A 14794-nucleotide genomic window follows, 5' to 3' on the forward strand; every position below is an offset into this window, starting at 1 on the left:
GCTTGCTTTTGTTTTTGAGACAGGGTCTCCCTGTGTGGCCCTGGCTTTCCTGGAACCACAGAGATCCGTCTACCTCTGCCTCCTGAGGGCCAGGATTACAGGTGTGCGCCACCATGCCCGGCTCAGCTTTCTTTCTTTCTTTTTTTTCAATTTTATTTATTATGTATACAGTGTTCTACCTGCATGTACACCTCAGAAGAGGGCACCAGATCACATTATAGATGGTTGTGAGCCACCATGTGGTTGCTGGGAACTGAACTCGGGACCTTTGGAAGAGCAGGCAGTGCTCTTAACCTCTGAGCCATCTCTCTAGCTCCAGCTTTCTTTTTATAAGCAAAATTCTATCATTTATTCATGACAAATAGTCCTTTCCCTTCCTATATCACCCCTCAGGGTGTAAACATGAACAGGACGAGGGTGCTGATGTGAGGCCAAGCTCTGTGCTCACCTGTCATGTCTCAGTGACTTCAGATCCACGTACACAGTTGTGGGGTCAGGCCCTGAGGTTCCCTAAGAACAAAGCAGCACAAAGTTTGTTTAAGGCCTGAACGAGTCGTCTCGTTCACAGATGGGAAGCAGTGGCTGTGGGAGCTCCTGCTTGCTCCTGCTCCCTGTGCAGGGCGCAGCTTCGACTCGGGCTTCCCATTGGCTTTCCTGCAGGGGTGCAGCAGTACTAAGGCTGAGGGGAGTGTTGGGGAGGTGGGGGGTTGTGGTTGCCCACCCAGGATGAGGAGGGCAGGGGCACAGTGGGACTCTCTCTTCCTGGCCACAGGAGAGCCCAGTCTTGGCCACACCCTCTCACTCTCATCTACACGTGGACTGCCTCATGAGCTGCCAAGCAGCGTAAGGCCAGAATGTTTAGACCCACCCAGAACAATGCACCAAGAGATGCAGGCTTATTCTAAACAGGCAAAATATGGGGACAAGAAAAAAGGAAGGCTGTATAATAATTAATAAAATGCAAACTGAGCTCAAGAGCAGCCCCGAGAGTACAGCGCATGGGGAGCCAACTGGCTTGCTCCTGTCTTCCCTTGTGACCTACTGACCTGCAGGCCCACCCCGGGACAAACCAAAGTGACATCTTATAGATGAACGTAAGGAGACAGAGCAAGCGAGAGAAGAAGGCTGAAGTCCCACGGTGCGGAAGGAGGGCCAGGCCCAGGCTCAGGCCTTTAAGTCCTACCTCAGAGCCTCACAGTCCACTGTGAGGACCACCTCTGCCACTCCCCCAGGGACTCAGGCTGGGAGTTCAAGGTCAGGCAACACAGGGAGAACCCAAAGGAAGAACAATTGAGGTGGTCACCTGTAAACAGATGGCGACGTTGACTCTGGATCCGAATGTGGTGCTGACAGCTCGAGGGGACAGGCCAATGTCCTTGAAGAGCTTGGAGAAGGACTGCTGGAGGGCGATGCGGGGCCGCTCCTCTGCTACCACCACACAGGTCCGGATACAGGAGAGGTTGATCCCTCGGGTCTGGAAGAAACAATGAGGAGGGTCCCTTCCTGCTCAGGAAAAGCGGAGCACTGCCCAGGCCCAAGAAAAGCATCTCTCAGAGAGGAACAGTCAGCTGTAGGTAGCTGCTCTTTTCTTTAGCTAGTCTCGGGCTGGGCTGGGTGGAAGGCGCAGGCTGGAATGAACGGGCCCTGGACTTCGTCATCACTACCAAAGTAAGGACGGGCGACGCCCTAAAACCTAAGGTCTCAGGCTTCTCTTTTTTCAGCAATGCATCGCTGTTCTTGCTCATCTGCCCTCAGATTTCTCTCATTTGCCAGGATTAGTAGAAAAACAAACCCCAAACCCTGGGCAGCTACCTTCCCAGCTCTTGTTTCAGTTCTTGGAGCCCGTTCCTCTGCTAAAGAGAATTCAGAACTTGATCTCGTGCGTGGTCACTGGGTGCGCACAATAAACCAGGCCCCTGTTCTTCAGGGAGGGCCCAAGCTCCAGTATTCTGTGGTTTTGATTTTACTGGGTGAGTTTCCCACAGATTATCATAGAAACAGACTCCCTCCCTCTTCACAAAAAGTGAACTTAGGCTTTGAGAGAGTGCGCAGTTAGGAAGAGAGGTTCCACTCAGTCCTGGCAGAGGAGGCGGAGGACAGACACACATGTTGGAGAGCGGGCTTCCTGAAGCCTCTCAGCTGGGTCACTGGCTGCAGCTGCTCACCTTTAGCACCTCCACTTGGTTCCCCAGGCCTCTGGTGCAGAGCTCCATCACGGAGTAGGAGCAGAAGGTGTCCCTTATCTTGTACTGGTTGACAGTGGCCAGCCATAAGGACAGATTGCTCTCCAGCTCCATAGGAGGGATCAGGACAGACTGGTGGCCTGAGTAGACACTGCCAAGAGGAAGCAAGAGCTGACGAGGTTACCTCAACACCTGAAAGGACTATCGGGAAAGGGACAGCAGAGGGCCACGTTAGGAGCAAGGCTGACCATTCCTCCCATTCCTGCACGACTCGAGAGACGGAGCCAACAAAGCAGGCTACAGTGGATGTGGTAACAAATTCACAGGAACAGCCAAGAGCTCAGAATGAAGTAAAAAAGTGGGGTGGGGGGCCTCACTGAGTGGGAGCACTCAAACATGAGTGTCTGCAAGTGGGGAGCGGACGGCAGAGGAGCATGTATGCAGGGGGTATGGAGCATGCACAACATTCCTGGGCAGAGTGCACAGGGAGGAGGAGGGCGGAAGGGCTGAAAGTGTGAGAGGTCGAGGCTGTGACAGGAAGCTGGCACACTCTACCCTTCAAGTGTGACTGTGTTGCCATAAAACCAGCAGGGAAGAAACACTGCAGATGGAGCCCTGAAGGCTGTAGACGGTTAGGGGGAGCGATGGTATCCCGGTGAGGGTGAGGCCCAACAGTTCAGCAGGCCAAGGAGAAGCGTACGGAGTCACACGTATGCTCTCCACGCAGCCCTGACTAACCCCCTAAAACCAGAGTCCAGTGCCGCCAGAGGTGGGGTCTGGGTCAATCCAGAGAAGGCTCCACCAGCTTCTTTCTTCCATGTAAAATGGCCGATTTGCCCACAATGGGAGGCCTTGAACTCATGGTCAGCCTTCCATTTCCCTCCCAAATGCTGGACTCACAGGAGCAAGCCACCATACTTTGTTCTCTTCCTTTTTAAAGAGGATTTTTACTTCATTTTATCTATCTGTCTATCTGTCTGTCTGCTTATTTATTTTGTTTTTCTGAGACAGGGTTTCTCTGTCCTGTAGCCCTGGCTGTCCTGGAACTCTGTAGACCAGGTTGGCCTCGAACTCAAAATATCTACCTGCTTCTGCCTCCCAGGGGCAGATCAAGGGCGTGGGATGCCACTATGACTAAGGGCGTGCCACTACAGCCAGAGACGGGTGTGGCACCCTGTGGGTCCTGGGAACTGAACACCAGTCCTCTGTGAGAACAACAAGCTTACGTGCTGAGCCGTCGCCCTAGCCCCTTTTTTCCTATTTGAGATGTGGTCTTGTTTGTTGTTTGTTTGTTTACTTTTATTTACTTATGTATTTTTAAATGTCTGAGCGCTCTGTCCACATGCACACTTGCAGGCCGGAAGAGGGCATCAGATTCCATTATAGATGGTTCTGAGCTACCATGTGGGTACAGGGACTTGAACTCAGGTCCTCTGGAAGAGCAGCCAGTGCTCCTAACCTCTGTGCCATCTCTTATCAAGATGTGGTCTTGTTATACAACCATGCTTGCCTTATGAGCCTCCTGCCTCAGCCTCCCAAACCTCTAGGATTCCAGGTGTTAATTGCTGTCCTGGTCTGTAACTTCCCCAGGTTCAGCAGTGACTTAGTGCACAGACAGCTATCAGGGCAATGAGCATGCCAGTGGCACGCAGATGGGAAGGTGAAGGTAACACCCAAGTTTTCAATCTGGCCCTGGCGGACAGCCCTACCCCGACGGAGACAGGGCACCGGAGGAGGGTGCTGGAAGAGCGACAGGGGCTTGTGAACCATTCACGGCGTCTGCACAGGAAGTGAGCATTCAGGCCTCAGGTAGTTTCCTGGCAGGCAGTAGAGAGCAGGGACTTGCCAGTCCTCGGGAAGCACTCTGGTCAGGGCAAACTGCTGCGTCCCGGCCACATGACGTCAGCGCACTCCACTCTGCCCTTCCTGCCAAGCCTAGCGGGTAATGCTGGCTGTCAAACCACACTTCACCTGAGAACCATCCTTCTACCTTGGCTCTGCTTCTAAAACTAGAATTACAGGATGGAACAGAGAGCAGGAAAAAAACAGTGCCACTTTATAGGAGGAATGAAACAAAGTGAGGGGAACGGAAAAAGCAAGACAGGTAAAGCTAAGCAAACATCAGAAACACATAAGGTGTCTGTATTTTGGAAATCGCAGTATTTTACTCGGAGTTTACCAAACCAAATGAGCAAAGGGGAGGGTCAGTGTCCACAGTCCAGGAAGCCCACGGCTGGGCTTCTCCACCCTACCTGCAGAGACACCAGAGCGCGAAGCCAAGGCCACAGTAAGGGTCGAGGCAGATGGCGACCTGCCGGGAGGAGTAGAGCTCGCACTGCAGCTTGACGGCTCTGCACAGGGCGTTGACTGCCGAGTGGGACATCTGCAGACGAGGACATGGCAGCGTGGGCTGGCGCCCAGAGCAGCCCTGCGAACCCCCTTTCTCTAGAGCTCTTGCTCTCTGAGCCCCAGCACCTCACAGCGCAAATCCTGTGGGCTCACTTCCTCAGAAGAGCCAGAGCTCAGGGTTAAACAGCAAGGACACTCGAGTCCCCACCCGCGGGCCAGCGTCCACCCGAGGCCCTGGAGCAGCCGCCACGGCTCCTCCCGGCACTGGGCGGGTGCGGCTGCTTTACCTTCACTCCCGTCAGCATGCCGGTAGTGGAGACACTGAAGTCCAGGTACGCCAACATCTCAGGAGTGGGCGGTTTATACAGCTGAGGCAACCGTTTCCGGGGTAAGTCATCTGCAACGCACAGAGGAGACCGGCTGTGAAGCGGGCGCGCTGGAGCACGGGGCACGGCTCCTTCGATGGAGCTCCTGGGCGTGGAGGCCGAGCTTCAGCTCCCACCGGCCACCTCAGCAAGGCGGGCTGACGCCACCGGGCAAAGGCCCAGCAGGTGAGCCCACCCGCAGACGTGCCAGCGTTCAGTCCCAGACCTGGAGCTGCCGCCTGCGCTGTGCCCGGGGCCCGCTGCTTTCCTCAAACAGATCTCCAAAATCCCGACCTCACCCGGTGACTGGTAAGTTCAAATGGAACACTTGAATTTTCTTTGTTAATCAACTGATTTTGTGTGTGTGTGTGGGCCGAGTGTAGGTATGTGCACCACGAGCATGCAGAAGCCTCTGGAAGAGTCAGAAGAGCATGGACCCCTGGACCTGGATTTACAGGTGGTTGTGAGCTACCAGGTGGGTGCTGGGAATTGAACCCAGGTCCTGTGCAAGAGCAGCCAGTGCTCTTGACCTCTGAGCTGACTTTCCAGCCCCACAGGAAGCACTTTGAAATCAGCTGTGCATATGCTCAGAACGCATTAATTACTGTTACACTTCTCAGGAAGCACGGTGTGCCGGGACAGTGTTGACCGACTGATTTGGCGTCTCCTGGGAGGCAGCCTCCAGGCACCGTACCAGGGATGATTTGGGTGGCGTCACCTCTGGTCGTGCTTATGAGGGACAATGGTGATCAGGGAACGGGAGCCGGGAAGGCCCAGCCCACAGCAGCGTGGTTCCTGACCCCCACAAAAAGCCTCACACCTGAGATTTCTGGGCTCAACAGCAGTGCTTTAGAGCGGGCTACACAGCTGTTAATGAAGCCTGAGCTAGAGCCCAGGCCTTCCAACTGCTAGTCCACTGCTGTTTCAGTTACAGCACACGGACAAGCCCAGGGTCAGACTGTCTCAGTGGGGTGTGTGTGTGTGTGTGTGCGTGTGCGTGTGCGTACATGTATGTTTGTCTAGGTGCATGTATATCTACAGGTGTGCACGTCTGTCTCTGTGTGTCTGTGGAGGCCAGAATTCAACCTCGGAGGTCATTTGGCAGGAGTCGTCCTGAGATCACCCCAGGCCTCACCTGAGGCCACCCCTGGCCTGAGACAGGGCCACTCACTGGGTCCGGGCCTTCAGGAAGACTAGGCTAGCTGGCCGGTGAGCTCCTGGCTCCCCTCCTGGGCGCCAGGACTACAAGTGATCACCTTCACGCCGGGGCTTATGTGGTTCCTTCTCCTGGCACAGGCCCCGCCCGAGCTGCCTCTCCCGCCCCCTGGCTGGGTAGCCCACCTGATCTCCATGGCACCTCTGGATGACGTTAAGAGCCTCTCTGACACGCCACTTGCCTCTCTGGAGACAGAGGCCTGAGCTGCTGCACAGCCTGGGCCTGCGCTAGCGGGCTTCCCACCTAGGACTCTGGGGTCCCGGGTGGCGGCTCTGCTCTGGGTCTGCAGATGAAAGGTGTCCTAACGGGAAAGCTGTGCTGGCGTGAGACCCCGGACTCCAGCTGAGAACGGCACAGCTCCAGAGCAGCCCCTCACCTGTGTCGATGAGGGTTGGCCAGGTTTTCACATCCACGGCCGCCGCCGCCTCCCGGGACTTGAGCAGCCTCACCAGAGTCTGAGTGGTGAGGACACACGCAGCTTTGCTGACCTAGAAACACGGGCAGCAGTGAGCAGAGGCCACGCCAGGCCAGCGCTGGGCTACTCTTTTCCCTTTGTGCTTTTATTTCTGAAAATGTGTCACGCTTCATTTTCCCCGGATGACAGACATGTTAACAGGGGCTGCGGCCAACACCAGTTACACTCTCCGGAAGGACCCTAATCTTTGCAAAGACAAAAACCAAAACTTAAAGACAAAACCAAGACGCAGATCCTGTGGTGCTTAGGGAACGAGGGCCGAGCCGGGGAGTGGGGGAGGTGAGATCCTGGAACTGGGGTGTGCAATCTAGACCTACAGCGCACAGCAGTCTGAGGCCATGGAACTGGACGGAAGCACCCACACAGACGAGCTCTGTTCAGCCATGCAGGGAAAGGCATGGTGACCTACTTTCACCAGAGTGTGTCAACAGAAAGCAGATGCCCAGCGCCTCTCCAGGCCTCCCTGCAGGAGCTGACAAGGACTCTTCCCTCTGAACCAAGCTGTGGTGAGATCATCTGTGGTGAGCGTGCCGACACGCTCACACCGAAGTGCTGACACAGCAGCAGCCCTCGGAGAGACAAATCCCTCCATCAGAAGAGCGATGCGTGCCAGTGCGCTGGCCGGCGACCTCCTGTCAAAGGTCTCAGGACATTACACACCACGGACTTACTCCATCTCAATTTGCCTTCAACGCCAGCACTCAGGAGGCAGAGGCAGGCGGAACTCTGAGTTCAAGGCCAGCCTGGTCTACAGAGCAACTTCCAGGACAGCCAGGGCTACACAGAGAAGCCCTGCCTCAAAAAATAGATATATAAATAAATAAATAAAAGGAGAAAAGAAAAAAGAAGCCTCCATCTCCACATACAATGCCTCCTGCTTACATCCACCCCCACCGCCCCATGTCTCCTCCCTCCCCTCCCCCAGCTTCATGTGCCTCTCGTATAATTTTGAATTCGTTTATTTTTAAGCTTCTGAGGCCAGTGCTGTGCCTCTGCACACAGGCGTGACCCACCACTGGGATGTGGCCTCACGTGAGCACACTCGGATAGAAGGTAACTCCTATTCCTTTAGGGCCTGGAGCCCCTCCCCTACACATCTCACAGTGCTAACTACACAAAACTAAACCAAGCCAAAGTGACCTGGCTGGGAGAATGCACTGGTTTCTGTGCCGGAGGAAATTAAACAGGTAGTAACGTGTTTTAGGAAACATGGCAGCAAAGCTCTGGAAAAGTCACTCCGCACAGCTGAGCTCATCAGTGTGAGGGTCAGGCACAGCCTCCAACAGCACTTGCTGTTGCCTTGCTGGACAGCGATGGCCACTGTGGCCAGAAGAGACCAGGACAGACTCATCTACCGGAGAGTCCCAGGTTTACACCACAACACCCCAAGCTGGAACCCAGGTGCACCCCACAGCTCAGGCTGCACCCCAGGTCCACACCACCACACCTCAGTGTTGGGCCCAGCTGCACACCACACCTGAGGCTGGACCACAGCTGCACACCACGCCCCAGGCTGGACCCCAAGTACACACTAGCAAACCACAGGCTAGACCCCAGATGCACACCACTACACCTCAGTGCTAGATTCCAGGTGCACACCACACCTCAGTGCTGGGCCCCAGGTGCACACCACCACACCTCAGTGCTGGGCCCCAGGTGCACACCACCACACCTCAGTGCTGGGCCCCAGGTGCACACCACACCTCAGTGCTGGAACACAGGTGCACACCACGCCTCAGTGCTGGAACACAGGTGCACACCACGCCTCAGTGCTGGGCCCCAGGTGCACACCACACCTCAGTGCTGGGCCCCAGGTGCACACCACACCTCAGTGCTGGGCCCCAGGTGCACACCACACCTCAGTGCTGGGCCCCAGGTGCACACCACACCTCAGTGCTGGAACACAGGTGCACACCACGCCTCAGTGCTGGAACACAGGTGCACACCACGCCTCAGTGCTAGATTCCAGGTGCACACCACGCCTCAGTGCTGGAACACAGGTGCACACCACCACACCTCAGTGCTGGATTCCAGGTGCACACCACACCTCAGTGCTGGGCCCCAGGTACACACCACCACGCCTCAGTGCTGGATTCCAGGTACACACCACCACGCCTCAGTGCTGGGCCCCAGGTGCACACCACAACATCAAGCCAGGGACGGGAAGTAGTTTAGGATTCTCAGTAGTCCGTGAAATGGGAAGAAGCAGTGAAGAAGGCACTCACATCGACGATCATGCGCACGGTAGGCAGGGTGGCCGTGAGGTTCTGAGCATGAGGAGGCCGCACGGTCACAGGGATACAGCCCGAGTACAGGCAGCCGTAGAATGCAGCGATCAACTCGATGCCTGTGAGACAGACGACTGAGTCAGGGGCCGCACAGCTGCTGCTATCCCCAAGGAGTGAGACCCAGAGCTTCCCAACAGTCACACCCGCCCAGGGCCTCGGGGAGACTTATGGACTGGGCGGTGAGGCAGGGTGGCTCTAGGTGGGCCCTCCCTCACACTAGGATTACAGGCGTGCAGCGCCATGCCCGGCTCAGGTCCATTACTACAGCACAACTTAAACAAGACACTGACAGTGCGAACTTTAATAATTAGGAAGAACAAAAAGTCTGGCACAGCAGCTCACACTCAGCATCTGAGATACTGAGGCAGGCATACTGCCAAGGGTTCAAGATCAGGCTGGACCACACAGTGATAGTTAAAGGCCAGCCTGGGCTAAAATGGAGTCCATCTTTAAAACACACACACACACACACACACACACACACACACACACACACACACACACACGGGTGGTGCCAGCAATTGAACCAGAGCTATGCCACGGCTAGCAAGGGTCATAATGGAGCTGTCTCAAGCCCAGAAGCGAGCTCTTGAAAGATGCTTCAAGGCTGCTACTGCTTGCAACTACTGCAAAGAAGAACTGCAGAAATCGAGAGTATTTAACCAAGGAAATGGAGACGGAGAACAAGGGCCGCCGAGTGTCCCCTGCACGAGGCCGCTGCAGGGACAGCAGCAGGGTGCTCAGGTGCTGCAGGCCACGGGTGCCTCATCGCTGACAGACAGAGGCAACTGTCAACACATGAGGCACAGCCTAGGGCACGTGGCCTTCTAGGCACTCTGTGCCCACTAAGTGAGCAGCATGCTAGAGCACGGAGGGGGGTCAGGGCACCCGGAACTCTAGGCATGCCCGTCGGGACAGAACCAACACGGGAGGGAAATGGAAATGTGTTGACTTTAATTCAAATATTCCGTCTAAAATTCTGAAGGTTGAGCTACTGAGATGGCCTATGCCACGCACCCCTGCTGACCTGAGTTCGAGTCCTGGATCCCACAGTGGAAAGAGAGAGCCAGCTCCTAAAAGTCGTTTGTCTTCTGACATCCACGTGCCCACACTTGCACACACTAATGAGTAATAAACTCTAAGAATGACTATTCATACAAAACTTTCATTAAACAAACTACCTTCACCTTCCTATGAAGACAAAGGTGGCAAAGGGTGAAAACACGGGGAGGCCAGCAGTCACGTGAGAAGGGCATGAGGCCAGCGGCATGCACACAAGCAGGCTAGAGGGCACCGCACGGCGTGGCTCTATTCCTGAACACTCCACCTATCAGGCCTGTGGCTGTAGTGCCGCCTGAGCCAGAGCCTGGGCTGCAGGTGGAAAGTGCGAACACCAGCACGCCTGGCTGCAGGCCTCCCGAAGCCGAGTACTCGAACCTCTCTTCACTCAGCTGTCCACCCAGCGCTTACTGAGTGCCTAGGCAGGAGGAGGTCAGTGTGTGCATGCACTGTGCACAGGAGGAGGAGGTCAGTGTGTGCATGCACTGTGTGCACAGGAGGAGGTCAGTGTGTGCATGCACTGTGTGCACAGGAGGCGGTCAGTGTGTGCATGCACTGTGTGCACAGGAGGAGGTCAGTGTGTGCATGCACTGTGCACAGGAGGAGGAGGTCAGTGTGTGCATGCACTGTGTGCACAGGAGGAGGTCAGTGTGTGCATGCACTGTGTGCACAGGAGGAGGAGGTCAGTGTGTGCATGCACTGTGTGCACAGGAGGCGGTCAGTGTGTGCATGCACTGTGTGCACAGGAGGAGGTCAGTGTGTGCATGCACTGTGCACAGGAGGAGGAGGTCAGTGTGTGCATGCACTGTGTGCACAGGAGGAGGTCAGTGTGTGCATGCACTGTGTGCACAGGAGGAGGTCAGTGTGTGCATGCACTGTGTGCACAGGAGGAGGTCAGTGTGTGCATGCACTGTGCACAGGAGGAGGAGGTCAGTGTGTGCATGCACTGTGTGCACAGGAGGAGGAGGTCAGTGTGTGCATGCACTGTGTGCACAGGAGGAGGTCAGTGTGTGCATGCACTGTGTGCACAGGAGGAGGTCAGTGTGTGCATGCACTGTGTGCACAGGAGGAGGTCAGTGTGTGCATGCACTGTGTGCACAGGAGGAGGTCAGTGTGTGCATGCACTGTGCACAGGAGGAGGAGGTCAGTGTGTGCATGCACTGTGCACAGGAGGAGGAGGTCAGTGTGTGCATGCACTGTGTGCACAGGAGGAGGTCAGTGTGTGCATGCACTGTGCACAGGAGGAGGAGGTCAGTGTGTGCATGCACTGTGTGCACAGGAGGAGGAGGTCAGTGTGTGCATGCACTGTGCACAGGAGGAGGTCAGTGTGTGCATGCACTGTGTGCACAGGAGGAGGAGGTCAGTGTGTGCATGCACTGTGTGCACAGGAGGAGGAGGTCAGTGTGTGCATGCACTGTGCACAGGAGGAGGAGGTCAGTGTGTGCATGCACTGTGTGCACAGGAGGAGGTCAGTGTGTGCATGCACTGTGCACAGGAGGAGGTCAGTGTGTGCATGCACTGTGTGCACAGGAGGAGGAGGTCAGTGTGTGCATGCACTGTGTGCACAGGAGGAGGTCAGTGTGTGCATGCACTGTGTGCACAGGAGGAGGTCAGTGTGTGCATGCACTGTGCACAGGAGGAGGTCAGTGTGTGCATGCACTGTGTGCACAGGAGGAGGTCAGTGTGTGCATGCACTGTGTGCACAGGAGGAGGTCAGTGTGTGCATGCACTGTGTGCACAGGAGGAGGAGGTCAGTGTGTGCACAGGAGGAGGAGGCCAGTGTGTGCATGCACTGTGTGCACAGGAGGAGGTCAGTGTGTGCATGCACTGTGTGCACAGGAGGAGGAGGTCAGTGTGTGCATGCACTGTGTGCACAGGAGGAGGTCAGTGTGTGCATGCACTGTGTGCACAGGAGGAGGTCAGTGTGTGCATGCACTGTGTGCACAGGAGGAGGCCAGTGTGTGCATGCACTGTGTGCACAGGAGGAGGAGGTCAGTGTGTGCATGCACTGTGTGCACAGGAGGAGGAGGTCAGTGTGTGCATGCACTGTGTGCACAGGAGGAGGAGGTCAGTGTGTGCATGCACTTGTGTGCACAGGCAGGAGGAGGTCAGTGTGTGCATGCACTTGTGCACAGGAGGAGGTCAGTGTGCACAGGAGGAGGTCAGTGTGTGCATGCACTTGTGTGCACAGGCAGGAGGAGGTCAGTGTGTGCATGCACTTGTGTGCACAGGCAGGAGGTCAGTGTGTGCATGCACTGTGCACAGGAGGAGGTCAGTGTGTGCATGCACTGTGTGCACAGGCAGAGGGTTAGCTTGAGCATGTGTGTGCGGGAGCCGGAAAGAGCATGGCGCAGCGTTCCAGCGGCGGTGGGCACGAGCTTCGGACACGGGTGGAGTCTCGAAAAGCAGCTCCGGCCTCTTCCCCGGTGTTGTGAGCTGGGCTCTCTCACTGACCCTGGACGTCAGCAGTGTGGCTGGACCAGCAGGTCACTGAGTGTGAGGGGTCTGCCTGGCTCTGCAGCATTAGCCCTGCACCACCACGCCAGCTTTTCTCTCTCCTTTAAAGATGTAAAATCTGCTTGGTGTTATTAGCAGTAGTGCATGCCCACGTGTGTACACATGTGGAGGTCAGAAGGTAACTCTGGGAGCTGGCTCACTCCTTGCACCAGGAGTTCCTGGCATCCACATCACCAGGCATGGCGAGCTTGGCGCATGGGCTCTGGGTGCCAATCGGGTCCTCAGGCTGCAGCACACTTGGTCCACGGAGCCTGCCAAGCTGAGGTGGCGTGAACGCCTGATCCTCCTGCTCCCACCTCCCAGGCTGGGATTACTGGCTGGGCGCTCCCACGCCTGCCAGTTTATTGTTTGTTCTGAGACAGGCCTCACTCTGTAGCCCAGGCTGGCCTGGAACTCAGAGAGCTCTGCCTGCCTCTGCCTCCTGAGAGCTGGGATCACAGGCATGTTGCACTTGTCTGCTTACAGGTCTCGCTCTGTATGTAGCTCTCGCTGAGCCTGAATGCCCAACTCTCCTGCTACTGCCTGTGCGACCACACCTAGCTCGGATACCTTTCCTGTAGCAGGCACTGACAGGAACACTAGGGAGTGCCGAACAGACAGAGGCTCAGCAAAGCTGTCACACGGCTCCCTCCTTAGCAAGTGTGCATGGAGCACTCGGAGTTGGTTGTGAGGGAGGCCCTGTGCTCCCTCCTTTCCTAGTGTGCTATCTTAACTGCTCAGAGCCCAGCGTACCAACCCGAGTCTTACCGGGCGGGTAGAGCAACACCACGTTGTCCCCTGCGTTCAGATGTCCCTTGTCGCCAAGCACGGAGGCGATCCTCTCTGCCCGCTTATGGAGCTGCAGGCAGCTCGCTGTGCACACGGCGGTGCCCTTTCAAGAGAGGGAGGGTTAAGGCTCAGCGCACAGAGGGACACACCAGCCAAGCAGATGCTCCCACCAGGCTGGCTCTGGACACCACCTTGGGGGATGATCAGCCCAAGAAAGCTCCCCTGGGACAGAGACCGGTGTGGGCTTGCCCTCTCCTCCAGTGTCCCGGGCACTCAGGGTGTGCCAACACTACCATAAGCCACTCCTATTTAGTCTTTCTTTCCTGGTGCTTTCTTAATGCATATGAATTGCTCTACCTGTTTGTTTGTTTTCAGACCGTGTCTCCTGTAGCCGAGGCTGGCCCAGGCTACGCAGTGTGGGGACGATCTTTAACTCACATCTTTCTGCTTCTACCTCCTGCGCTGGGATTGCAGGCACGGATGGCCTTGCACAGCTGTGTGGTGTTGGAGATTGAACCCGGGCCCTTGTCCATGCCAGCCAAACACTCCCCGCCCTGCAGGAGACTGTGAATACCTTGGCATTCAGCAGCATGAAGAGCACATGGTCAGGGGTTGCCTGGGCTCGCCACTGCAAAATCTCCGCCAGGAACTGGTGCTGACGTCACAAAGAGAGAAAAGGACTTGAGGTTAGCAAGTTTCGGAGACAAGTGTTGAAGTCTGCACCTGCACCCTGAGGCGGCTGTGAGCTCTGGCCTGCGCACACTGGCACAAGCCTGGCATGTTGGGAACTTACTTTCCTCACTAGATCATTCTCCTCTATCTGCCCCAGGTCCCTTCCTGCAGCTTGTGCGATGCGTTTACCAGCGACCAGGTTGCCAACCATCACCGAAGCAGGGCCTACCCCTGTGGACAGAAACAAAGCCATCAGTGAGTCAGTGAGTCAAGTCACACACTCCCAAGCATTTCCAGACAGGCCCAAACTGGTTCAATGGGCCATTCAGCAATGTCGGGGAAGCAGCTGGTGTCACACACAGGCGAAGAGTCTGTACTCCAGCGAGAAAGGCCATCAAAGTGTACACAGCCTGTAGGCAAAGCTGGGCGGGGGAAGCGCTGGAGAAGATGAACCAGGGCCACAGCCAGAAGACGCAGGGCGAGGGGAGGAAGGCGCAGGCGGCCCAAGTCTGAATCTACAATTTTACTCCAGAGGGCACACTTCTATTTGTTCCAACTAGCGAGTAGGGGGAGTGGATATCTGGTCTTCGAAAACAAGCCCCTGCCAGGGTGTGGCCAGTTCATCAGAAATGTGAACAGCAAGGCCAGCAACTCAGCGGGCAAAGGCGACTGCCACCAAGTCTGCCTCTAGGAACATGGCAGAAGAGACAGCTCTTACAGCTTGTCCTGTGGCTCTCTGTCTCTCTCTCACACACATACACACACTCTCTCTCTTTTGGTTTTTTGAGACAGGGTTTCTCTGTGTAGCCCTGGCTGTCCTGGACTCACTCTGTAGACCAGGCTGGCCTCACACTCACAGAGATCCACCTGTCTCTGCCTCCTTGTGCTGCAATTAAAAGTGT

At 56.0% G+C, this 14794-nt stretch overlaps 1 protein-coding gene across 5 annotated transcripts in view; it reads right to left on the reverse strand.

Moving 5' to 3' along the window:
* Window positions 1-14794, reverse strand: part of Dip2b (disco interacting protein 2 homolog B) — a 160455-nt gene that overhangs the window by 11861 nt on the left and 133800 nt on the right. For all 5 annotated transcript variants that reach the window (XM_060388622.1, XM_060388621.1, XM_060388623.1 and 2 more), the window contains 10 exons: window positions 14014-14123; window positions 13795-13875; window positions 13200-13323; window positions 8814-8935; window positions 6490-6601; window positions 4820-4929; window positions 4436-4566; window positions 2166-2334; window positions 1304-1474; window positions 449-510 (listed from right to left, as the gene is read on the reverse strand). In XM_060388622.1, the coding sequence (XP_060244605.1) occupies window positions 449-510; window positions 1304-1474; window positions 2166-2334; window positions 4436-4566; window positions 4820-4929; window positions 6490-6601; window positions 8814-8935; window positions 13200-13323; window positions 13795-13875; window positions 14014-14123 (1192 nt within the window). The remainder of the gene's footprint in view (window positions 1-448; window positions 511-1303; window positions 1475-2165; window positions 2335-4435; window positions 4567-4819; window positions 4930-6489; window positions 6602-8813; window positions 8936-13199; window positions 13324-13794; window positions 13876-14013; window positions 14124-14794) is intronic.

This window comes from Meriones unguiculatus, chromosome 8, assembly GCF_030254825.1.
Source record: "Meriones unguiculatus strain TT.TT164.6M chromosome 8, Bangor_MerUng_6.1, whole genome shotgun sequence".
Taxonomy (NCBI): domain Eukaryota; kingdom Metazoa; phylum Chordata; class Mammalia; order Rodentia; family Muridae; genus Meriones; species Meriones unguiculatus.